Raw genomic sequence first — 24,509 nt, 5'->3', positions numbered from 1 at the left:
TATAAACTCTGGGCCTGGAGAGATGGCTCAGAGGTTAAGAGCACGGACTGCTCTTCCAGAGGTCCTGAGTTCAATTCCCAGCAACCACACGCTGGCTCACAGCCATCCGTTATGAGATCTGGTGCCCTCTTCTGGTGTGCAGATAGACATGGAAGCAGAATGTTGTATACATAATAAATAAATAAAATCTTTAAAAAAATAAAAAGAAAATATAAACCCTGAAAATCCAAGCGTGATGGAGGCGCACGCCTTTAATCCCAGCACTTGGGAGGCAGAGGCAGGAGGATCTCTGTGGGTTCAAAGCCAGCCTGGTCTGCAGAGTGAGTTCCAGGACAGCCAGGGCGACACAGAGAGAATATAAATATATTCGGGTTGATTAGAAATAGTAGAAGTAGTTTTGTTTTGAGACAGGGTTTGTCTCTGTCCTGGCACTCGCTCTGCAGACCAGGCTGGCCTCCAACTCAAGGGATCCTCCTGCCTCTGCCTCCCGAGTGCCGGGCCTGCAGACCCCTGCCTGAAAAGGACTGTCTCTAGGATGGCTGCCACTCGGTCCCCTCCCGTCCAGAGTGCACCACAAGCTCACACTCCCTTGTAAGCAAACTCCTGTTTGCAAACCCCCTACTCTTGCCCGCCACTTAGCCACATTCAACTGCCCCAGGAGACCTGGGACTTGAACCCAGTGAGTGAGTGAGGCGACAGGGTTGTGAACTCAGAGTCAGACCTCCTGGGAAGGGGTAGCAGCTTCGTGGGCTAGGGAGGAGGAAGGGGAGGCTCCCACACAACCCCGGCTGACTCACTGTTAAGCAAACGGTGGGCGGAGCCCTGGGGCCACAAAACTGTCTCCTTCCCGGCGCTCAGACTAGAGCAGAGGTGAAGGGAGACCCGGCCATGGGCCTGCGGAGGATGCTGCTGTCGCCGCCGCTGCTGCTGCTGCTCGCCTGGGCCCCAGGTAAGGGCTGGGTGGTGACAGCCGGGGTGAGTTAGGGGGAGAGAGGAGCCCAGCACCCCACCCTTCCCCTCCCACCCCCCCCCGACTACTCTCGGGGTGTGTTCTGCAGCCCCACGTGGCGCTCCCAGACGCCCGCGGGCATTCATTTAGCAAGCCGATCCCTGGCGCCGTCCCAGGCTCCCCTGCAGGGCCCAAAACCGCGGGGACACAGAGACGTTAAGTAGCCGCTGCCAAAGTGCACAGCTAGCTGGTTGAGTAACTTGGGCATGTGACACACACACACACACCACGGCGGCGAGCCGTTCTCGATCCGGTGGGATCCCGCTTTGGGGTAGGGGTAGGGGTAGGAAGGGGAGAGGGATCCCACGGCCTGTGTCCCCTCGAAGTACGTTTGGCCTTTGCTATTTCTTCACCTGCTTCCTCCGGGAAACGGGGGGGAGGGGGCGGTGTTGAGAGCGCAGAGGAAACGCAGAGGGGAGTGAGTCAGGGTTTGGCGTGGTGAATGACCCTCCGGTCCGCGGGGGGCCGGGGATGAGTAATGGGGTGCCCAGGGAGCACGGTGGGGACGCAAAGCGCAGGCCTCTAGAGGCGCAGAGGACAGGCGGGAGTGTCCGAGTGCTCTGAGTGGCAGGCGGGACCTGGGGGGCGCAGACTTTCTCACTGCGGAACGGAGCCCCGGGAGGAGCCTGGAGTGGGGCGACCCCCTGGGCTCCGCACTGGACGGCAGCTTAGCCTCTCTGTTCCCGGAACGCGCCTTGGATACTGGGGTGGATCCAGGGCAGGACCGGCTGGAGCTGTGGTCCCGAGTAGACGGAGGATGCCTGGGGAGGAGCGGGGCTGCGAGCCTGGGGAGGAGCGGGGCTGCGAGCCTGGGGAGGAGCGGGACTGCTAGCCTGGGGAGGAGCGGGGCTGTGATCCTGGGGAGGAGCGGGGCTGCTAGCCTGGGGAGGAGCGGGGCTGCGAGCCTGGGGAGGAGCGGCTGCGAGCCTGGGGAGGAGCGGGGCTGCGATCCTGGGGAGGAGCGGGGCTGCGATCCTGGGGAGGAGCGGGGCTGCGAGACTGGGGAGGAGCGGCTGCGAGCCTGGGGAGGAGCGGGGCTGGCGAGGAGCGGGGCTGCGATCCTGGGGAGGAGCGGGGGCTGCGAGGCTGCTGCGATCCTGGGGAGGAGCGGGGCTGCGATCCTGGGGAGGAGCGGGGCTGCGACCTGGGGAGGAGCGGGGCTGGCTGCCTGGGGAGGAGTGGCTTGGGGAGGAGCGGGGAGGAGCGGCTGCGAGCCTGGGGAGGAGCGGGGCTGCTAAGCCTGGGGAGGAGTGGCTGTGAGCCTGGGGAGGAGTGGGGCTGCTAGCCTGGGGAGGAGTGGCTGCGAGCCTGGGGAGGAGCGGGGAGGAGCGGGGAGGAGCGGCTGCGAGGCTGGGGCGGGGCCAGGGGAGGAGCTGCGAACCTGGGGAGGAGCGGGGCTGCGAGCCTGGGGAGGAGCGGGGCTGCGAGCCTGGGGAGGAGCGGGGCTGCGAGCCTGGGGAGGAGCGGGGCTGCGAGGCTGGGGCGGGGCCAGGGGAGGGGCTAACACTTAGGGGGGCTGTGGTGGGGCTATGACCGCGCTTCTGACCTCTGGGTGGCGCCCTCGGGGTCGTTGGACCCTCAAAGGCCATGGGAAACCGCAGACAGCTACGATCCGTAGCAGTAGCAAAATTACCGTTATGAAGCAGCGACGGAAATGACTTTCGGGTTGGGGGTTGGGGTTGGGGGTTGGGGGTTGGGGGTTGGGGCTGGGGGTTGGGGTTGGGGCTGGGGGTTGCGGGTTGGGGCTGGGGGTTGCGGGTTGGGGGCTGGGGGTTGCGGTTGGGGCTGGGGGTTTGCGGGTTGGGGGTTGCGGGTTGGGGTTGGGGTTGGCGGGTTGGGGGTTGCGGGTTGGCCGGTTGGGGGGGGTTGGGGATTGGGGTTGGCGGGTTGGGGTTGGGGCTGGGTTGGGGTTGGGGCTGGGGTTGGGGGGCTGGGGGTTGCGGGTTGGGGGGCACCACCCCGTGAGGAACCGTATTAAAGGGTCGCAGCGCTGGCAAGGCTGAGGGTCACCGTCTGTGATCTCCAGGTGAAGTCCCGACAGGGCTAGTCTGCCAGGAACAGAGCAGATCGTGGTGGGGAAAAAACAAAACAAACAAACCCCAAACCCTTAACCCGAGGCAGGTGGAGCTCTGCGCTCGAGGCCAGCCGGGTTTGCACAGAGTTCCGGACTAGACAGGCGTAGTGAGACCGCTCCGAAAATGGAGAGAGTTCGGGGGAGGAGTCAGGGGCGGGGCTAGAGTATTGGGCGGAGCAAGAGGATGACCGGCAGGAGTTGTGGGCGGGGCTAGCGAAGGGCGTGGCTGGAACCCAGGGGCGGGAGAGAGAATGCTTTTGGAGGTCAGCCCGCTTGAGGCTTAGAGCTCCGGGGTAAAGCTCAGGCCCTGCAGAGAGCGCTGAGGAGAACCTAGGGCAGGGGGTGGAACCCGGGGCCGGAGTGGGTAAGAGATCCGTGGGACAGAAATGACCGAGGAGGAACGGCAGGGGATACACACGGGGTGCTGAGGCAGGAGGATGGCTGTGTGGACGAGAGAGAGACAGAGAGACAGAGAGAGAGGAGGAGAGAGAGAGAGACAGAGACAGAGAGAGAGAGACAGAGAGAGAGAGGAGGAGGAGGAGAGAGGGAGACGGAGGAGAGAGACAGAGAGGAGGAGAGAGACACACACAGAGAGAAAGAGAGAGAGAGAGACAGAGAGAGACACAGAGAGAGACAGAGAGAGAGAGAGACAGACAGAGAGAGACAGAGACAGGAGGAGAGAGAGAGACACAGAGAGAGAGAGAGGAGAGAGAGAGACACACAGAGAGAGAAAGAGAGACAGAGAGACAGAGGGAGAGGGAGAGAGACAGAGAGAGAAGAGGAGGAGAGAGGGAGACGGAGGAGAGACACAGAGAAAGAGACAGAGAGAGAGAGGGGGAGGAGGAGAGAGGGAGGAGAGAGACACACAGAGAAAGACAGAAAGACAGAGGGAGAGGGAGAGAGACAGAGACAGAGAGAGACACACAGAGAGAGAGGAGGGGAGAGGGAGAGGAAGGAGAGAGAGAGACAGAGAGAGACAGAGACACAGAGAGAGGGGGAGAGAGAGACAGAGAGGGAGGAAAAGAGGGAGGGAGGGAGAGAGAGAGGAAAGAGAACACCAAGGGCAGCCAGGACTTGATGCACGAATCTGAGGGGACCAGGCTTAGAGACCCGTTTGGCAGCATGGTGGGGTGTGAGCAGGTCCTGGCTCTGAGCCTGTTGACCCCCTCTCCTCTCCTCCCAGCCTCCCCGGGCCTGCGGTGCATGCAGTGTGAGGACAGCCAGAACTGCCTGGTGAAGGAGTGTGCCCTGGGCCAGGATCTTTGCAGGACCACTGTGCTTCATGAATGGGAAGGTAAGGTCGACAACCCCACCGCCCCCAACAACAACAACAACAACAACGTGATAGGAAACCATAGGTCAGGAAACCTCCTCTCTCCAGATAGCAAGGAAATACAGACATTTACACATCTAATGAGTGCCGGGCGTTGGTGGCATTGCACGCCTTTAATCCCAGCACTCGGGAGGCAGAGGCAGGCGGATCTCTGTGAGTTCGAGACCAGCCTGGTCTCCAGAGGGAGTGCCAGGATAACCTCCAAAGCTCCACAGAGAAACCCTGTCTCGAAAAACCAAAACTAAATAAATAAATAATAAAAGTAAATAAATAAACATCTAATGAGGTTGTCGAAACAGCCCAGTGCTTAAGACCAGCTGCTGTGCTTGGTGGTGGTGGTGGTGGTGGTGGTGGTGGTGGTGGTGGCGCGGCGGCGGCGGCGGCGGCGGCGGCGCGCACGCCTTTAATCCCAGCACTCTGGAGGCAGTGGCAGGTGGAGCTTTGTGCTTTTGAGGTCAGCCTGGTCTACAGAGTGAGTGCCAGGACAACCGGGGCTACACAGAGAAATCCTGTCTTGGGAAAAAAAAAAAAAAAAAAAAAAAAGAAAGAAAAGAAAAAAGAAAAAAGTAAGATCAGCTACTCTTCCAGTGGCCCCAAGTTCTGGTATCCACATGGGGTGGCACAAAAACACCTGTCACTTAAACTCCAGGAAGGAGTTCTGTGCGCATAGTCACCCACAGACACACAAACCCTTGGTCTAGGTAAAGGACCCAGGTTCAATTCTCAGCACCCACATGGCAGCTTATCACCTCCTCGGGCAGCAGGCATACATGCAGGGAAAGCACTCATATACACAAAATAATAAAATAAATCTAAAAAGGTTTTTAAGAAATGTTAGTGAGAAGCCCAACGCCTTTAATCCCAGCACTGGGGAGGCAGAGGAAGGCAGATCTCTGTGAGTTCATTGTCAGCCTGGCTTACAAATTGAGTTCCAGGACAGTCAGAGATACCCAGAGAAATCCCATCTTGAAAACCTTAAAAAAAAAAAAGTTGGGAGGCTGGAGAGATGGCTCAGCAGTTCAGAGCGCTGGCTGCTCTTCCAGAGGACCTGGGTTCAATTCCAGCACCCATGTGGCAGCTCTCAACTGTGTGTAACTCCAACATTTGACAACTTTACACAGACATAAATGCAGGCAAAACACTGATACACATAAAACAAAAATAAATTATTTTTTGAAATGTTGGGGAGACCCTGGAGAGGGAATAAATTGGCACTGCTATGTATGGCAATGCCAAATATTTTTGCATCATTTTGGGGTTGGTGGCATTTGTGTGTGTTTGGGGGGGGGTTGTTTGATTTGGTTTAGTTGTTGTTCGGTCTTGAAATTTTTTTTCTTTCTTTCTTTCTTTTTTTTTTTTTGTTTGTTTTTCGAGACAGGGTTTCTCAGTATTGTTTTTGAGACCAGGCTGGCCTCGAACTCACAGAGATCTGCCTGCCTCTGCCTCCCGAGTGCTGGGATTAAAGGCGTGTGCCACCAACGCCCAGAAAAATAATTTATTATTTTTTAAATTTGATGTGCATTGGTGCTGTGCCTGTGCATGTGTGTCAGGTCCCCTACAACTGAAGTCACAGACAGTTGTGAGCTACCATGTGGGTGCTGGGAATTGAACCCGGGTCCTCTAGAAGAGCAATCAGTGCTCTTAACCACTGAGCCATCTCTCCATCTTGAATTTTTTTCCCTAAGACAGGATCTCATGTAGCCCAGGCTAGCCTGAAGCTTGCAATGTAGCCAAGGATGACCTTGAACATGCCTCCTAAGGGTTGGGATCATAGGGGTGCACTGACTTTAATGTAACTATCTGAGTTAGAGGGCCGTAGAGACGCACACCTTTACTCCCAGCACTCGGGAGGCAGAGGCAGGAGGATCTCTGAGTTCGAGGCCAGTCTGGTCTACAGAGTGAGTTCCAGGTCAGCCAGGGCTACACAAAGAAACCCTGTCTTGAAAAGCCAAAAAACAAAACAAAACCAAACAAAAAATCCTGTCTGAGACAAGGCTAGAGAGAGCTGAGCCGGTTAAGACACCTGCTACTAAAAAGCTGGGCACTTTGGTACACACCTGTAACCCTAGTACTGGGGAGGCTGAATAGGAGGATGGGGCCCCAAACCAGTCTGAGCTACATAGCGAGACCCTGTCTCCAAAAAGTTAGTTTTTTTTCTTCCTATTGAGATACTTCCCTGCTGGTTTCATTCACCGTAGGAATTGTAGATGGATCCAGAAAATCTAAATGATGTCTATGGGGGAGATAACAGAGTTGGCCCTAGCAAGAAGAAAGGCCCACAAGGCGTGGTGCTGGGACTGGGTGACCCTGAGACCTTGAGTGTCGTGGGCTGGTCGGGACTGGGGACTGAAGCTGCTTCCCTCACAGATGATAACGAACTGGAGTTGGAGATGAGAGACTGCGCCCATTATGAGAAAACCAACAGGACCATGAGCTATCGCGTGAACTCAAAGATCATCAGCCTGGCCGAGGTCGTGTGTGCCACAGACGTCTGCAACAGGCCGAGGCCTGGTGAGTCGGGTGTCCTTGCCACCGCATGCCGAAGCCCTGATTCTACCCCCTGGCCTACATCCATCACCCCAGCACCAATCCGTTCCTTACTCCAGTACCTGGCTCATCCATCTCCAGCCCTGCCCCAATGTCATTTTTCCTAGCAGGGTCTCCCAGGTCATCTCCCTCCCTGTCTCGAAATATCCCCACACCCACTTGTCTTGTTTGGTTGAGACAAAATGGCACTACGCAGTCCAGGCTTCCCGAGGACTGGGATTACAGCTTTGAGCTGCCACAGCTAGCCCTCTTGAGATTATCACAGCATCCCTAGGCTGTGGGGATATCAAGCCTGGCTGTCCTGTATAAGATCTACCAACCAGGCTTGGTGGAGCTTATCTGTTACCCTAGCTGCTCGGAAGGCTGATGCAGGAAGATTATAAGGTGAAGGTCAGTTGGGACGACTTAGGCTCTGTCTCAAACTAAAAACTGGAAAGGACCAGAGAGATAGCTCCTTGGGTAAAGGTGCTTGTTGCTCGGGCCTTGTGACCTTAGTTTAATCCCTGAATCCATGTAATGCTGGAAGGAGGGCACTGACTCTCTACAAAGTAGCCCACCGACCTACACACTCATCATCATCATCATCATCATAGTAATACATTTAATTTTTTTAATCTAAAAATGTAGGTCTGGGGTGTAGCTCAGTGTTGGAGCCCCTGCCTAGAATCCCCCAGTGAGGGGCTGGGGGTGTGGATCAGTGGTAGAGCCCCTGCCTAGAATCCCCCGTGCGGGGCTGGGGGTGTGGATCAGTGGTAGAGCCCCTGCCTAGAATCCCCCAGTGAGGGGCTGGGGGCATGGCTCAGTGTTGGAGTCCCTGTCTAGAATCCCCCCAGTGAGGGGCTGAGGGCGTGGCTCAGTGGTGGAGCCCCTGCCTAGGATCCCCAGTGAGGGGCTGGGGGCGTGGCTCAGTGGTAGAGCCTCTACCTAGAATCCCCAGTGAGGGGCTGGGGGTGTGGCTGAGTGGTAGAGCCCCTGCCTAGCATGTGTGATCTCTTTGGGCAACCTTAAAAAATATAAAATAAAAATGATGATCCTTGCCGGGCATTGGTGGTGCACGCCTTTAACCCCAGCACTCGGGAGGCAGAGGCAGGCGGATCTCTGTGAGTTCGAGGCCAGTTTGGTCTCCAGAGTGAGTGCCAGGATAGGTTCCAAAGCTACACAGAGAAACCCTGTCTCGAAAAACCAAAAAAAAAAAAAAAAAAAAAAAAAAAAAAAAAAAAAAGCATGATCCTTGACGTGGAAAGTGTGGGGAGAGTGTGAGAGGAAGGAGACGCTTCCATAAGCCTCTTGATTGATGGCTTTAGGCTGTGGTCAGTGGTCCAAATGCACACAGAGAAGGCCAGGAGGATGTGGATCAGAGCCCCTTGCAGTTCTTCCTGCAGAGTCTGGCCCTGTATGGAAATTGATTAATAAGGGTCTTCGTCCCTGGGTGCCTGGGTTGTCTCTTCCTCCATCCTACCTACAAACCATCTTCTGGTACAAGGCTGAGGCTGAGTCTTGTACTTGGGGTTTCTCTCTCTCTCTCTCTCTCTCTCTCTCTCTCTCTCTCTCTCTCTGTGTGTGTGTGTGTGTGTGTGTGTGTGTGTTTGGTGTGTGCACACGCTTGCCATGTTACATGTAAAGGTCAAAAGACAACTTGTGGGAGTTGATCCTCTCATGCTACTGTGTGGGTCCTGGGTCTTGAACTCAGGTCTTCAGGTTTGGCTACAAGCACCCTTACCTGCTGAGCCATCTGATGACTCTGGGTTTTGTTTGCTTGTTTATTGGTTTGTTTTTGTTTTTTGAGACGCGGTCTCTCCATCATGGAGCCCTGGCTCTTTGGAACTCACTATGTAGACCAGGCTGGCCTCAAGCTCACAGAGACAGATCCTCCTGCCTCTGCCTCCAGTGCTGAGATTCAAGGTGTGTGCTGCCTCGGTTTGCTCTTTTTGATTCTTGGATGACCCTTTCCGGCACTGAACTTGCCATGTGGCCATGGGCGGCCTTGAATGCCTGGTCTTCCTGCTTCCACCTCCTGAGTGAGTGCTGGAATCCCAGGCGGGCACCAATCACACAGGCTTTATTTGGTGCTGGAGATAATACACAGAGCTTTGCACATGCTAGGTAAGCACTCTACCAACTACCCCAAGTCCCTAGACCCTTTTTATCTGTTTTTTTTTTTTAAAGATTTTATTTATTTATTATGTACACAACATTCTGCTTCCATGTCTATCTGCACACCAGAAGAGGGCGCCAGATCTCATTACAGATGGCTGTGAGTCACCGTGTGGTTGCTGGGAATTGAACTCAGGACCTCTGGAAGAGCAGTCGGCGCTCTTAACCTCTGAGCCATCTCTCCAGCCCCCCCAGACCCTTTTTATCTGTTTTTTGTTTTTAATCCCCTCCCACTTCTAGTTTTGACAAACGATTCTGCCCTTAGCAAGGGAGACAGAGTCGAGGCCAGCTAGAGTATGAGGGGTGACGTTGTCCACGAGAAGGGTAGCTAGACTGGGGTTCCGCTGGCGGGGACAGAGCTTCAGCAAGTGGAAAAGGAGACCTCAGTGATGCATGACCCGGGCATAGAAGCGTCTTTTCCAGTGCGCTGGAGTCCCTTATGTCAGTGTAATGCTTCTGCGGGCGACAGCTGTAAAGCTGGACAAAGGACAGCAGTCCCGGAAGAGCACTAAGAAGCAGAGGCAGGAACTCGAGAGGCCCTGTGATTCTTGGAAGAGAGAAGCCAGACACAGAGAGTTTCACAGGTGGCATGGCTCATTCCCGGAGTCAGGTTCCAGCTCACCGACTCGGAGCCCTGTGGCTGCAGGCTGGGGCTGGGGCGGCAGGGTTCCCTGATTTGGAGACAATGTCCCCTCCAGTTTTTTGCAAGCGTGCATGCAGAGGTGACGTCGACGCCCCAGCAGCACTGACTTGAGCTTCCCTGGGACTCGAGCCGCAGAGGTGCAGGTTGCCATTTCAGAGCCCCTGAGGCCCCGGCTAGGTGGGCGAAGGCAGCGCTGGAACAGACCAGGCCTTTGGGAGCTGAGCATGGTTGTGCAAGCCTGTGAGGAAAGCAGTTGGGAAGACGGCGAGTTCTAGGACAGACATTGATAGATGTAAAGGGACAGAAGAAAAAAAAAAATAGAGCTTTGTGTGTGTGTGTGTGTGATGTACATGTTTATGTGCCTGCGTGCACATGTGTGTGAGCATGTGTGTGGGTGTGCCTATGCGTGTGTGCACATGTGTGGTCACTGTGCGTGTGTACGTGTGAGCATTTGTACGTGTGTGTGCTCTTGTGTGTGTGCTCTTGTGTGTGTGTAGGTGAGTATGCGTGCGTGTGTGTGGGGGGAGGCACATGTGTGAGCATATACGTGTGCTTATGTGTGTATGTGTGATCACGTGTGTGTGTGCTTGTGTGCATGTGTCTGCACACGAGTGTCTGTGTGTGTGTGATGTACATGCTTATGTGCCTGCGTGCACGTGTGTGTGAACATGTGTGTGTGTGCGTATGCGTGTGTGCACATGTGTGGTCATGTGTGTGTGCGTGTGTACGTGTGAGCATTTGTACGTGTGTGTGCTCTTGTGTGTGTACGTGAGTAGGCATGCGTGCGTGTGTGTGTGTGTGTGTGTGTGTGTGGCACATGTGTGAGCATATACGTGTGCTTATGTGTGTATGTGTGATCACGTGTGTGTGTGCATGTGTGGGCACATGTGTGAGCATATACGTGTGTTTATGTGTGTATGTGTGATCACGTGTGTGTGTGCGTATGTGGGCACATGTGTGAGCATATACGAGTACTTATGTGTGTATGTGTGATCACATGTGTGTGTGCGTGTGTGGGCACATGTGTGAGCATATACGTGTGTTTATGTGTGTATGTGTGATCACGTGTGTGTGTGTGTGCTTGTGTGCATGTGTCTGCACACGAGTGTCTCTGTGTGTGTGTACGTGTGCGCATATATCCACTCGTGTGTGAGCATATATGCCCGCGTGTGTGCGAGCACAAAGAGACCAGAGGAAGACAGTGAGTGTCCTCCTGTCAGTCCTCCATTCTCTTCAGAGAGCGCCTCGGTAGGCTTGAAGACAGGCTGGCAGCCAGCAAGCCCGAGGCACCCTCCCGACCCCATCCCCCCAACGCTGGGATTACAGGCTTGTGCAACTGTAATTAGTTCTGGGGATCAAATTCGGGTCTTCATGTTTGTCCAACAAGCACCGTCTGAGCGGTAAAAAAAAAAAAAGAAAAGAAAACAGAACTACAGCCGGGCATGGTGGCACACACCTGTAATCCCAGCGCGTGGGAGGATGCAGTAGAAGGATTTCCATAAATTCCAGGCCAGCCTGGTCTACTTAGCAGGTTCCAGGCTGCAGAGTTAAGACCTGCTCTCGAAAAACAATAAAATACGAACAACCCAAATAAATTAAAACAGGAAGAAAAAAGAAAAAAGGTTTATGTAACTCGCAGTTTGAGAGATGGGAAATCCACACAGCGTGCTGCTGGCTCTGGCCGGAGTTCTTTCCCCAACACACACACACACACACACACACACACACACACACACACACACAGAGACACACACACACACACAGACATACACACACACACATACACACATACATACATACACACACACACACATACACACACAGAGACACAGAGACAGAGAGAGACACACACACACAGACACATACACACACACACACAGACATACATACACACATACACACATACACAGAGACATAGAGACAGAGAGAGACATACACACACATACACACACGCGCGCACACACACAGACACACACACATACACAGACACACACATACACACACACACAGACACACACACATACACACACACACAGACACACACACATAGACACATATACACACACATACACACACACATACACACACACACACACACAGACATACATACACACATACACACATACACAGAGACATAGAGACAGAGAGAGACACACACACACATACACACACGCGCGCACACACACAGACACACACACATACACAGACACACACACACAGACACAGAGACAGAGAGAGAGACACACACAGACACAGACACAGACAGAGAGAGACACACACATACACACACACACAGAGACACACACACAGACACACACACATACACACACATACATACACACACACACATACACACACACATACACAGACACACACACAGACACACACACACACACACACACAGACCGAACCCTCTCTCAGCTGTATACTGAGAGAGAATTCAAGACACGGGAAACCACTGTCTGGGATGGCTCAGTGGTTAAGACACTGGCTGCTCTTCGAGAGGACCCAGGTTCAGCTCCCAGCACCTACATCAGGCAACTCGTAGGTCTGTAACTCCAGTTCTGGCAGGGCCTCTACCGCTCTTCTTTGGACTCGGCTGGTGTGGCATGTACTTGATGCATAGACCCGTGAGTGCAAGCAAAACACCCATGCACATAAAATAAAATGAAGGGAAAAAATTAAAACCAGCTTTCTCTCCTGGGAGTCAACTCAAGAGTCCCTTCCTAAGTTAATTTGTTAATCGATCCCTTCCTGAAGCCGTAAATGACCAGGCAGATTCCCTCTAGCTCCCTGCCTTAAAGGCCCTTTCCCTCTCCCTCTGCCGCTCGATCTGAAGACTAAGCTTTCCACCCATGACCCTCAGGGAGACAAACTATATATAAACCATGGCAGAGGCAGGTAGAGTCTCAGGCGTGTGATGCCAGGAGAACCAAGAGGCAACTGAGTACACAAGTCTGCATGCCAGACATTTGTTTTTAGTACTAAAAATGCAAGGGACGGTCTTGGGATGCTGGTTCTGTACTGCTGAGCCACGCCCCCAGCCCCTCACTGGGGGATTCTAGGCAGGGGCTCTACCACTGAGCCACGCCCCCAGCCCCTCACTGGGGGATTCTAGGCAGGGGCTCTACCACTGAGCCACACCCCCGGCCCCTCTCATTGGGGGATCCTAGGCAGGGGCTCTACCACTGAGCCATGCCCCCAGCCCCTCACTGGGGGATTCTAGACAGGGGCTCTACCACTGAGCCACGCCCCCAGCCCCTCACTGGAGGATCCTAGACAGGGGCTCCACCACTGAGCCACACCCCCAGCCCCTCACTGGGGGATTCTAGGCAGGGGCTCTACCACTGAGCCACGCCCCCAGCCCCTCACTGGGGGATTCTAGGCAGGGGCTCTACCACTGAGCCACGCCCCCAGCCCCTCACTGGGGGTTCCTAGGCAGGGGCTCTACCACTGAGCCACGCCCCAGCCTCTTGATTTAGCTCCTCATTAGGGAATCCTCCTACCCCAGTCTCACGCGTGGTTCTCTCCACTGGCATCACTATGACAGTTTAGATAATTTGTGAGACTATAGAAAGATTTCTGAATGAGCAATGAGGAAATTAAAAAAGGGGGGGAACTAAGAGGATTCCTGAAGGTCACATGACCATGTTCAGAAGAGCATCCTGGGAAGAAGTGCTCAAAAAGGAATTCCCCTGCCCCCGGATTTTGGGGGCAGCCAGTGTAGCTGTGCTGGAAATTCCCGTTTGGATTGTTTTTTCTGAGACCCAGTCTCACTATGTACCCTAGGTTAGCCTCAAACTTCCAGCCTCAGCCACCAAAGTCTAGGGATTACAGGAACACACCACAGTGCCTGGAGGAAGATCTGTTTTTGGTTTTCATGGGTGCTGTGGGAAGGAGCGGGCTGTGGGCCTTTTAGGCATTTTTCCTTGAACAAGATAGATGATTTGGCTCTGGATGGAATGATTCACCTAATTGCCTTGAGCCTGCCAGTGGGCTGCCTCGGCTCAGACACAGCTCCAGTCTCCTGGGTCAGGAAGCAGAGGCTGTGCCAGGCTGGAGGATGGTGTGAGCCAAAGCCTGGGCAAAGGGTGGCATGGTGTTTCCAGGGAAAAGCAACCGGTCCAATTGGCCTAGGCTAGAAGAAGCTTTGGGCAAAATAACAAAGCTATCATGGATCAATCAAATGAGGCTTTGACCTTCCGGGTCATCCATCCGTGGGTGGTAATTGGGACTGTAAGGTAGACCATCCAAGCAGTAAAGGCAAAGATAAGAGTGTGCTATTTGATGAAATAGCTGGAGATAAAGGATTCTGGCTATATTGTGAGACCCTGCATCCCCCAGTGAGGGGCTGGGGGCGTGGCTCAGTGGTGGAGCCCCTGCCTAGAATCCCCCAGTGAGGGGCTGGGGGCGTGGCTTAGTGATAGATCCCCTACCTAGAATCCCCCAGTGAGGGGCTGGGGGCGTGGCTCAGTGATAGATCCCCTACCTAGAATCCCCCAGTGAGGGGCTGGGGGCGTGGCTCAGTGGTAGAGCCCCTGCCTAGGATCCCCCAGTGAGGGGCTGGGGGCGTGGCTCAGTGGTCGAGCCCCTGCTTAGAGGAGGTAATAAAAAAATGATGGAGGAGGAGGAGTTAGGAAAGACAAGGAGCAAAGGAACCGTGTTGTAGACAAAGACAACAATCTAGGAAGGTCTGGAGGCCAGTGAGGGTCTGTGTTCTGAGACTGGGAAGCCAGTTCGGAAGAGAGAATGGGAGGGGCCGGTGCTCGGAGTTGAGTCCAGGGAGGTGGCCCAGTCTTCAGTGGGCCTTGAACGTCCTCATCAGGAGCCTGGGTTTTACTCTAAGAACAATGGGGAGCTCTGGGAGGGGTTGAGCGGAGGAGAACTGGGTCGGATGCACTTAAAGGCTTCCTTCTAGGGCCGTGTGAGAGACCTTGGGTGGAGGATGGTGGTGGCCAGGGCAGAGGCTGATACTGAGGGGTACCCAGGGCTGAAAAAGACAGGGTAAGTTCTAGCAAGATTTGGGATAAGCAGGCTTGATGATTGGCTGGCTGCAGTCCGGAGGGGCGATCTCTGCAGGAGCTGGGCCTCCCATGCACGCCTTACCTTTCTTCCTAGGAGCCCGAGGGGTTGCCTTTCCCCAGGGCCGTTACCTGGAGTGCATGTCCTGCAGCTCCTTGGATCAGAGCTGTGAGAGGGGCCGGGAGCAGAGCCTGCAATGCCGCTATCCCGGAGAACAGTGTGTTGAGGTGGTCACCCTACGGAGCACGGAAAGTAAGTTCTCACCCGCTGCAGGGAGGTCCTCTTGTAGGCTGTACCTAACAGAAGGCTGCAGATAACAGGACTGTAAGCAAGAGGCAACTTACTTCACACACACACACACACACACACACACACACACACACACACACAGTGAGTGCAAGTCCAGGGTCGCTGGGTCAGCTTGAGAGTGACAAGGAATCCAGTTACCTCGTCACGTCTCAGATACTGCTTTCATTCTGGTGACTGCCTCATGGCACAGTATGGCTGTCAGAGCTCCAGACCTGGTGTCCACATTCCAGATAGAAGAAAAGAGGAAAGAAAGAAAGAAAGAAAGAAAGAAAGAAAGAAAGGCCCCGTCTCTCTCCTTTCAAAGTATATATATATATATATATATATATATATATATATATATATAGTGTGTGTGTGTGTGTGTGTGTGTGTGTTCCTTCTTTTTGTAAGGATTCCTTATGGAAAATCCACAGACACATGAAGTTTTATTTATCATATGGGCCTCCTTCATCATACAGCAAGGGGAGAATGGAAAATGTAATCTTTTGCCTAGGGATGAGGTTACCCTAAGTAACGAGAGGCCTCTAATAAAAACAGGAGTGCCCAAGGGGGCAAAACCCACGCAACCAGCTTCTTACCAGGGCCTGACCTCTGCCCCTTGCAGGGAGCCTGAAGGATGAGAACTACACCAGAGGCTGTGGCAGTCTTCCCGGGTGCCCGGGCATAGCCGGTTTCCATGGCAACCACACCTTCCACTTCCTGAGATGCTGCAACTCCACCCACTGCAATGGCGGCCCAGGTGAGGGGCAGGGTGGGCTGGATGCTGTTGGCTCTCCCTGGAGCCACCGTTCTTCTCTCTTTCCTAAGTCAGCACAAGGAGCCCACTCAACTCCGGCCCCGCCCATCCCGGGTCAGAACTGTCTGGTGACAAAGCCCTGTGAGTCCAGAGAAGGTAGAGCCAGGCTGCCCCGGCCACTGTGGTGTCCCGACACAGTCAGCAAGCATGAAGTTAAGGCCAAAGGGCGCGGGCTGCACTTGCAGATGACCCTGGTTTAAGTCCCAGCACCCCGGTGGCTGCCCACATCTGTAGAAAAGTTCCAGGGGAATCTCTCGCCCTCTTCTGGACTCCGTGGGCACTGCATGCATATGGTACTGGGATGCACGCGCAGGCCAAGCACGCGCACACACAAACTACAATAAATAAATCCTTTATTTAAAAAAAAAAAGGTGGGGGCTGGAGAGATGGCTCAGAGGTTAAGCGCACCGGCTGCTCTTCCAGAGGTCCTGAGTTCAATTCCCAGCAACCACACGGTGGCTCACAACCATCCGTAATGAGACCTGGCGCCCTCTTCTGGTGTGCAGATAGACATGGAAGCAGAATGTTGCATGCATAAAAAATAAATAAATAAAATCTAACAAAAATAAAATAAAAAAAGGTGTTAGCCGAGTGTTGGTGGCACTCGCCTTTAATCCCAGCACTCAGGAGGCAGAGGCAAGAGGATCTCTGTGAGTTCGAGATCCTGGTCTACAGAGTGAGTTCCAGGACAGCCTCCAAAGCTACACAGAGAAACCCTGTCTCAAAAAAACAAAAACAAAACAAAAGGGTGTTAACATTATGCAAAACCCTGCTTTTGATTCCTGGGGAAGCCGGGTCCCGGCTCGTGTCAGATAGGTCCTCAGGGTTAGCAACAAGCCCCTTTTACCCTCTGAGCCATCTCAGTCCTAAACACTACTCAATATTATTTTATTTGAACCCGAAACAGTCTCAGCACTCCAGAGAGGTAGAGGCAGAAGGTTCGGAAGTTTGAAGTCACCCCCCACAGGGTGAATTTCAAGGATAGCCCGGTACATGAGACCCTGACTCAGAAAATGAAGAGAAAAGCCAGGTGTGATGGGCAGTGTCTTTAATCTTAGGACTGTAGACATCCTGTTTCTGCCCAACAGGAGTTCCCAAAGTCAGAGACATCTTCTGTCTGCATTGGGGCTGGAGAGATGGCCCAGCACCAAGAGTGGTTAGGGACCTGCGCTCAGTTCCAGCACCCATGGTTGGGCGGCTCACAGCCACCTCTAATGCCAAGGGATCCGGTGCTGTTTTCTGGGCTCTGCATGTACGTGGTGCACACACATATCATTTGGTTTTTAAATTTGCATTTATTTTGTGGGTGTATGTATGTTCATGCACACAGCTGAGCACACCATGGTCCATGTGTGGAGGTCAGAGGACGACTTTCAGGGGTCAGTTCTCTCTCTCCTTCCACCATGTGGGTCCTGGGGATTGAACTCAGGGCATCAGAGTTGGCCTTGAGTCACCTCAACAGCCCTAGGTTTAAATTAATTAACGCGAATTGATTTAAACCTTAAGAAACATAGGTGGCCAGTGGCTGCCGCAGTGAACAACGTTGCTCTGTATGGTAACTTCTGAGAGGGTGGGGCTCGTTTCGTAAAACATAGTTAAGGGGCTGGAGAGGCGGCTCAGAGGTTAAGAGCACTGGCTGCTCTTCCAGAGGTCCTGAGTTCAATTCCCAGCACCCACATGGTGGCTCACAGCCATCCGTTATGAGATCTGGTGCCCTCTTCTGGTGTGCAGATAGACATGGAAGTAGAATGTTGTATGCATAATAAATAAATAAATCTAAAAAAATAGTTAAGGTCCCCCATCAGGCCTAGCCCGATGGGTGGGGCGCAGCCCTAGAGAACAAGACCCACCCACCCCCAAAAGAAAGTGTAGTTCCCACACGCGACCACCAGGTGGCGCGCTAGCACTTCGGGCTGAGCGTGGGCAGACGATGGAACGGCTGCGTGCATGGTCCCGATGCTCATCTTACATCCCTGTCTTTTTCATCTTCAAGTTCTAAATCTTCGGGACTTACCACCGAATGGCGTCCAGTGTTACAGCTGCGAGGGCAACAGCACCCACGGGTGTTCCTCCAAAGAGACTTCCCTCATTGACTGCCGGGGACCGATGGATCAGTGCCTGGAGGCCACCGGCTTGGATGGTGAGGCCCTGCTGGAGCTGGAGGGGGACCCCCTGGGGCACAGTGCGCTGCCCAGACTGATTGGCAGATGGGCGGGACCTAACCCAGGTGGACCCTCCTATGGAAAGGTGGAAGGTCAAATTGCAATCAGAGGGTTTGGCCCTGTCAAGCCAACAATGACCCACTTGGTTACGCCTTAACGTAAATAATTTTTGAGACAGGGTCTCACTATTGTAGCCCTGGCTGTCCTGGAGCTCCACGCAGACCAGGCTGGCCTCGAACTCACAGAGATCCACCTGCCTCTGCCTCCCGAGTGCTGGGATCAAAGGCGTGCGTGGCTACAGCCGCTCTCACAAATAATAGCTTTGATGACAGAAAAGGGAAAACAATAGCCCGTGTTTTCCGTAATGAAAAAGCGCAGAGAGGGGACCGTCACCGTTTACGGTGTGGCAACCCTCTTCCCGTCTGGCTTTAATAGCGGACATCTGGTCCTCGTGTCTGCTTTCGTGTTCAGCCTGTTGCAAATATCACACGTCCTGGGGTTTCTCTGGAAAAGGTATCTCTGTGCTCGCAGAAGCTCGGAAGGGCCAGATGACATCTTAGCGTTCCCAGGAAAACGACCCTGGCCTGAGCGTGAGGCACTGCCGGGGCTCCCTGGACACACACCTTGGGGAGCGCTGCTCCAGCTGGGGCATAGAGGTGGCTGCTGTGTCCACCACCGGGAGCTCGAGCTCGTCACTGAGAATTGCCGGCTCACTGCCTCTGCTCTTCCCCCAGTGCTGGCAAACCGGAGTCACACCGTGAGAGGCTGCTCGACGACTTCCTGGTGCCAAGGCTCCCATGTGGCAGATGCCTTCCTCCTGAGCCACCCCAACATCTCGTGCTGTGATGGCAGCGGCTGTAATGGACCCAGAAGCGGCGCCCCCAGGACAGACCCTGCTCGTCTAGGCCTCATCGTCTCCCTGCTCCTGACCGTCAGGCTATGGGGCCTCCTCCTCTGGACCTGAGTCCTGAGCCCCAAGCCCTGGCTGGACCCAGGGACTTTTGTTCTCCCCCGTGTGTGCCACTGTGCTGTCTTTGAGCCCCAGTTTTTCCAAGAACCAGAAGAGACGTGGGACAAAGGGCTGCGGGCAGCAGGCAGGGCTCTTGGTTGAGTTAATATTATTGCTGTTGTATTGTTATTCCTCTAATTTATTTTATATATATATATATATATATACACATATAAATAAATAAAAGACTTTTTTTATACCAGTGAACAAAGCTGAGTCTCACCTCTTCTGTCATATTTAGCTTTGGGAAGATGAAAAGGGGGGGGCGCGTTTTTTCTTTGATTTTTTTTTCTTTTTCAAGACAGGGTTTCTCTGTGTAGCCCTGGCTGTCCTGGAACTCACTCTGTAGACCGGGCTGGCCTCGAACTCACAGAGATCCACCTGCCCCTGCCTCCCGAGTGCTGGGATTAAAGGTGTGTGCCACCACACCCAGCTTTTCACCTCACTGGGTTTTTGTTGTTGTTGTTGTTTTAATGATTCATTTATTTTTATTTTATATGCGTTGGTGCTTTGCCTGCATGTATGTCTGAGGGTGTCAGATCCCTTGGAACCAGAACTACAGAGAGTTGTAAGCCGCCAGGGAATTTGAACCTGGGTCCTCCAAGAGTCACTGCTCTTAACTGCTGAGCCATCTCTCCAGCTCCTCACCTCACTGTTTTTGAGACAGGGTCTCTCACTGAACACTGAGCCTATCAGCTCGACTATACTGGTTGCCAGACGTCTAGCTCCAGGAATCCTCCTGTCTCACAAGCTCTGAAGTTGCATCGGTATTTTGTCTGGATTTTCTACATGGGTCCCCGGGGATCCGAACTCAAGCTCTCATATTTCTGGGGCCAAATGCTGTACCAACAGAGCCCTGTCCCAGCCCCCAGACATTATTGCTAATGCCTTCCAAGAAAACATAACAATAATTGAACCAAGACTGTATTTCCCATGATGCTCTGCCTCAGATGCTTCCTGTTTCAAGTTGAAGATAATGTCACCACGATGCCTTGCAAAAGACATTGAGGCTAAGGCTGCCTCTTCCATGATGCCTTGCAGTGGGGCTCAGAGGGATAGAAATGGCCGCCCCCTGGGTGTCCCCTGGCACATATTAAAGACTGAGGCCACGTTTCTCTATCCCATAGTCTGTTGCAGGCCTCAGTGTCGCTGGCTCCTGAGTTGGTCTTCCAGCATCTTTGGCTGCAAGGGATAAAATCTCTTGTGCTAACTTAAGCAGAAACTGGTATCCTATAGGGAGGTTAGAGTCTAAGCAAAGTCCTGGGTCTCCTGGGACAAGAAGGAACCTGCAAGCCGTGTAAATCAGAGGAAGCTCCTTCCTGTAGACTCTGTCCCTCTCCCACCCTCCTGTGCGTGCGTGCGTGCGTGCGTGTGTGCGTGCGTGCGTGCGTGTGCGTGCGTGCGTGCGTGCGTGTGTGTGTGTGTGTGTGTGTGTGTGCTCACATGCAGACCTGTATGCATATGTGGGCTGTGTGTGTGTGTGTGTGTGTGTGTGTGTGTGTGTGTGTGTGTGTGTGTGGCCAAGAGGACAACCTTGGGTGCCATTCCTCAGACGGTGGCCACCTTGGTTTTAAGACAAGTGCCTCTCACTTCTCACTGGCCTGGAGTAGACTGGTCATCAGGCGCCAGGGACACTCCAGTCATCTCCATGATCCAGGATGGAATTACAAGTGAGTGCCACTACGCCTCAGCCGCCACCCCTCTCCACTGTGGGTGAGTTCTGGGCATCAAACTCAAGTCCTCGGGCTTGTGGGCCAAACACTTACCTACTGAGTCATCTCCCCAGCCCTCAGAGTCCCTTACTCTCTTCTCTTCCCTTTCATCATCCCCCCTCCCCTCTCCCCTGGGCTCTCTCACACACCCCCTCCTCGCCTCATCCCTCTCACATTTCTCCCAAGCTTTTTTTTTTTTTTTCTTTCTTGGACTTCCCACATAGTAGACAAACATGCCCACTCTGGGGCTAAAGACAAAAAAAACTCTTGAATCCCTTTTTTCCAGATTCTCACATTGTAGCTAAGGATCCACCAAGGCCAGTTCTACCCGCCACGGCTCCCCTCAGGTCACCCCATCCTGAGGTTCTCACGAAGTGAAGCACAGCCCAACCCACTCATCCGGGGAGCCAGCCAGGAAACAGGCCCTGTGGGAGGGGTTCTTGCCGAAAGTAAGGAGAAGTGAAGAAAAAAAAAAAAAAAAACGAAAAGTCCCCACCACTTAGAACATTCTATTTGGCAAGCAGGGCCACACGCTCTCTGTATGAATCACGGGGCCAAGCTGCACCCAACTCAAAATGGTTGAAAGTAAAAAGGAAATCCATTTCCTCATATAAGAAGCAGTCGTATGGGCCGGAGAGAAAAAAGAAGAAGGCCACACCTCCTAATCCTTCCCAAACAGTCCCATCAACTGGAGACCAAATATTCAAATATATGTACCTACAGCGGCCATTCTCATTCAACCCTCCGCCACCCACCCCCAGCCACAGATACTGGCTTCCGGATAGGCAAGTGGCAACCATCTGGGGCAATGAGACACAAATTCCAGGACCCAAGAGATAGACCCAAGACCTGAGGTCAAACCTAGACTACCAAGTGAGACCCTTTGTGTGTTGAGGCAGGGAGGAGGAGGAAAAGAGGTGAGGGGGCGGGGGACTGAGAGATGGCTCAGTGGTTAAGAGTATCTGCTGTCACTCTTGAACACTGGAGTTGGGGTCTTACCACATATGTAACAAATGCCTGTAATTCCGGCTCCCAGGGAACTGACAGCCCCCTGTGGCTTCCATGTATGAGAACACACACATACGCGCGCGCACACACACACACACACACACACACACACACACACACACACACGCGCCATCTCCCTGTAGCTTTGGCTTGACCTGGCCATCCGTCTAGCCCGAGAACGGATGGCTCCCCTCATCTTGAAAGATGGCTGGCAGATAGCCCTGGGCTAGAATTACCAGGCTGGGCAAGGGGAAGAAAAAGACCGTTGAACAAAGAAGTCTACTGACGGAAACTCAGAAGAGATCGCCTCCCTCACTGGAACAGGGCCTCGTGCAGGCTGTGTGGGCCCCAAACTATGTAGTAGAAGCTGGCCTTAAACCCCTGCCTCCCCTGAGCACTGAGAATACAGGTGTGAGCCTCCATGCCCAACTTCTGTGGGGCTAAGGGTATCACTGGGGTTCTGTGCCCACTGGGTAAGCGCTCCCCTCCCCCCAGCCTTGTCCCCAGCCCACCCGAATCATTTCCCCTTCGCCAGTTGGGCTGGGTGTTGTATGTCACTTCACCAAAACCCTATGAACACAGTGCCTTGAAGGGACAGGACCGCTCCTCTCCCAGGGACCTGCCCTCCCACTGAAGGGAAGTCAAGCTGACTGATGAGCGCCAAGCCAGTCTCTCCCAGAGTGCCACAAGCTGGGGAGGAAGACATCAGTTAGCGACTAATGGCTGACGGCGGCGGCGGGAAGCTCACCAGCCTGTGTTGGGAAAAGGTCACTATGAGTTGCCCCCTTGTGGGTCCTGAATGCATGCCAAAAATTTCTGTGTTGAAAGTCCATCCTGGGCTGGGGAGCTGGATGACTCAGTGAGGTGCTCAGTGTGCAAGCATAGGGCCTGTGTTCGAGCCCCAGAACCCATGTAGAAAATAGCCAGGCACGGTGGTGTGTGCTTTTAATCCCAGGAGCCGAGAGACTGAGACAGGGGCTTGTTGACCACACAGTCTAGTCTATTTGATGAGTGTCGGGCAAGTAAGAGCTTATCCCAAAGGGACGAAAAGACAGCCCAGCAGGACTGACCTAAGGTTATGTGCCTGCTGCCACACACAGGAACAAACACACAGACACATACAAACACACACACACACACACACACACACACACAGACATTCACACAGAAATACAAATATACACACAGACACACACAAATACACACAGAGAAACACACATACACATACAGAAAAACATATGCATTCACAAACACACACATATACACACAGAAACACACACACACACACACATGCAAACACAAGAGACATTTAATCCCCTATGAGCCATTAAGAGGATGGGAACTTAATCTATGATGCTCAGAGGTGGGGCCCGCGGAGCTACTTAGGATCAATGAAGTCATCAGTGTGGAGCCCTCATGATTGCACACTGACAGCTGGGTAAGAAGGAGACCAGGAGAGACACACGTGTGCTCCCAGTCTCCCTCCACGTGACACCCTGAGGACTCAGGCCATCAGCAGATGCAGCCCCCAGTTTGTTTGCCAAAAGAAACCTCTTTCCTTCCTAACTCATCCAGTCTCTGCCATGTTTCTGACAACAGAAAACAGGCTAATACACCCTCACCAAGTATCCCTGAAACAGTCTCACCTCACCCAAGTCACAGTGGTGACTGGGAAAGGAATGAGGATCTGGAGTCAGTAGGACGCTGGGAGCCATTGCCCCGGGGACACAGGAATTGTTGGGAGTTTTAGGCCCCGAGGACAGGGAGGATGCTCGGAGTGGGCCCTGGACAGGAGGTGTGCTGTGTGATGACAACCCTGGCTATACAACAGTTTAGAAGTGATGGAGACAGAAGGGCAGAGCTTTTCAGAAGTGGCACACGTGGGTCCAGTTTACCTGTGGTCCTTGATTGTGTGAGAGGCAGAGGCCTCCCACGTGCCAGCTTCTCACTCTTCTGGCTCCTGTGGGTCATAAGCCTGCTTCGGGCCTTCGGGTGTCCACTGGCGCGGGCTCAGCGGAACCCAAGTCCAAGTGAGAGAATGGACCAAAGTCTGGAGGGGTGAGTCAGCCTCCTGGTTGGGGGAAGGAACCAGAACGGCAGAGGGACACAGACAGTCAGGGCCCAACAATGGAGAGAAGAGTGCAAAGCCTGGATGCCACACCTGAAAGGTCGACCCGGGGCCTCTCCCTCCCCAGGGCCTAGGATTAAGACTTCTTTCCAGTCGGGTTAGCATTCTGGGGGCCCCTCCCAGGGAAACAAGACTGAAACTTGAGGCTTCATGATCAGGACCACAGGGAGGGGGCTGATCCCATTCGAGGCCCTGCCCAGAGAAGCCCACCCCTGCCCAGCCACCCACTGCCCGGCCTCTCACTCTTTCCTGCTCACCTGCCCACAGTCACCTCTGCATCGCACTCCTCTCCCCCAGAGCTCGCACTCACAGTACCCCGCATCTTCGCGCGCTTCTGAGCATCGCCCTCCCAGAGCATCGCCCACGCACCCCCTGTGGGTCGCCTGTGCATCTTTTCTGCACAAACCCAGCGCATCTCCCGTGCGTCTTCCAAGCATCGCCCCCCCACCCCAGCCCCCCGCCCCGTGCATCTCCCGCGCCTCTCCCACGCATCTCTCGTGCATCTTGGGCGCACACTCCGGGCCATCTCCTGCGCATCTTCCGCGTTCCCTCCCGTGCAGCATCCTCTGGGGAGCCCCCACGGGCCCCGGCTACGCCTGCGCG

The 24,509-nt window shown here is 53.9% G+C and overlaps 1 protein-coding gene across 2 annotated transcripts; it reads left to right on the top strand.

Annotated features, from left to right (window-relative positions):
* Positions 1 to 793: 793 nt before the first annotated feature.
* Positions 794 to 19,269, top strand: Plaur (plasminogen activator, urokinase receptor). Of its 2 annotated transcripts, none has more exons than XM_027431151.2 (7): positions 794 to 949; positions 4,267 to 4,377; positions 6,784 to 6,927; positions 14,879 to 15,034; positions 15,696 to 15,830; positions 17,881 to 18,027; positions 18,784 to 19,269. In XM_027431151.2, exons 1-7 carry the CDS (start codon positions 889 to 891, stop codon positions 19,011 to 19,013), a joined length of 984 nt encoding a protein of 327 aa, XP_027286952.1. In that variant the 5' UTR covers positions 794 to 888; the 3' UTR covers positions 19,014 to 19,269. The 2 variants fall into 2 exon arrangements, with proteins under 2 accessions (XP_027286952.1, XP_027286953.1); XM_027431152.2 differs by lacking the exon at positions 794 to 949 and adding an exon at positions 2,923 to 3,035.
* Positions 19,270 to 24,509: the final 5,240 nt, after the last annotated feature.

This window comes from Cricetulus griseus, chromosome 9 (genome assembly GCF_003668045.3).
Source record: "Cricetulus griseus strain 17A/GY chromosome 9, alternate assembly CriGri-PICRH-1.0, whole genome shotgun sequence".
Taxonomy (NCBI): Eukaryota; Metazoa; Chordata; class Mammalia; order Rodentia; family Cricetidae; genus Cricetulus; species Cricetulus griseus.
This window is presented reverse-complemented; position numbering and strand designations above follow the sequence as displayed.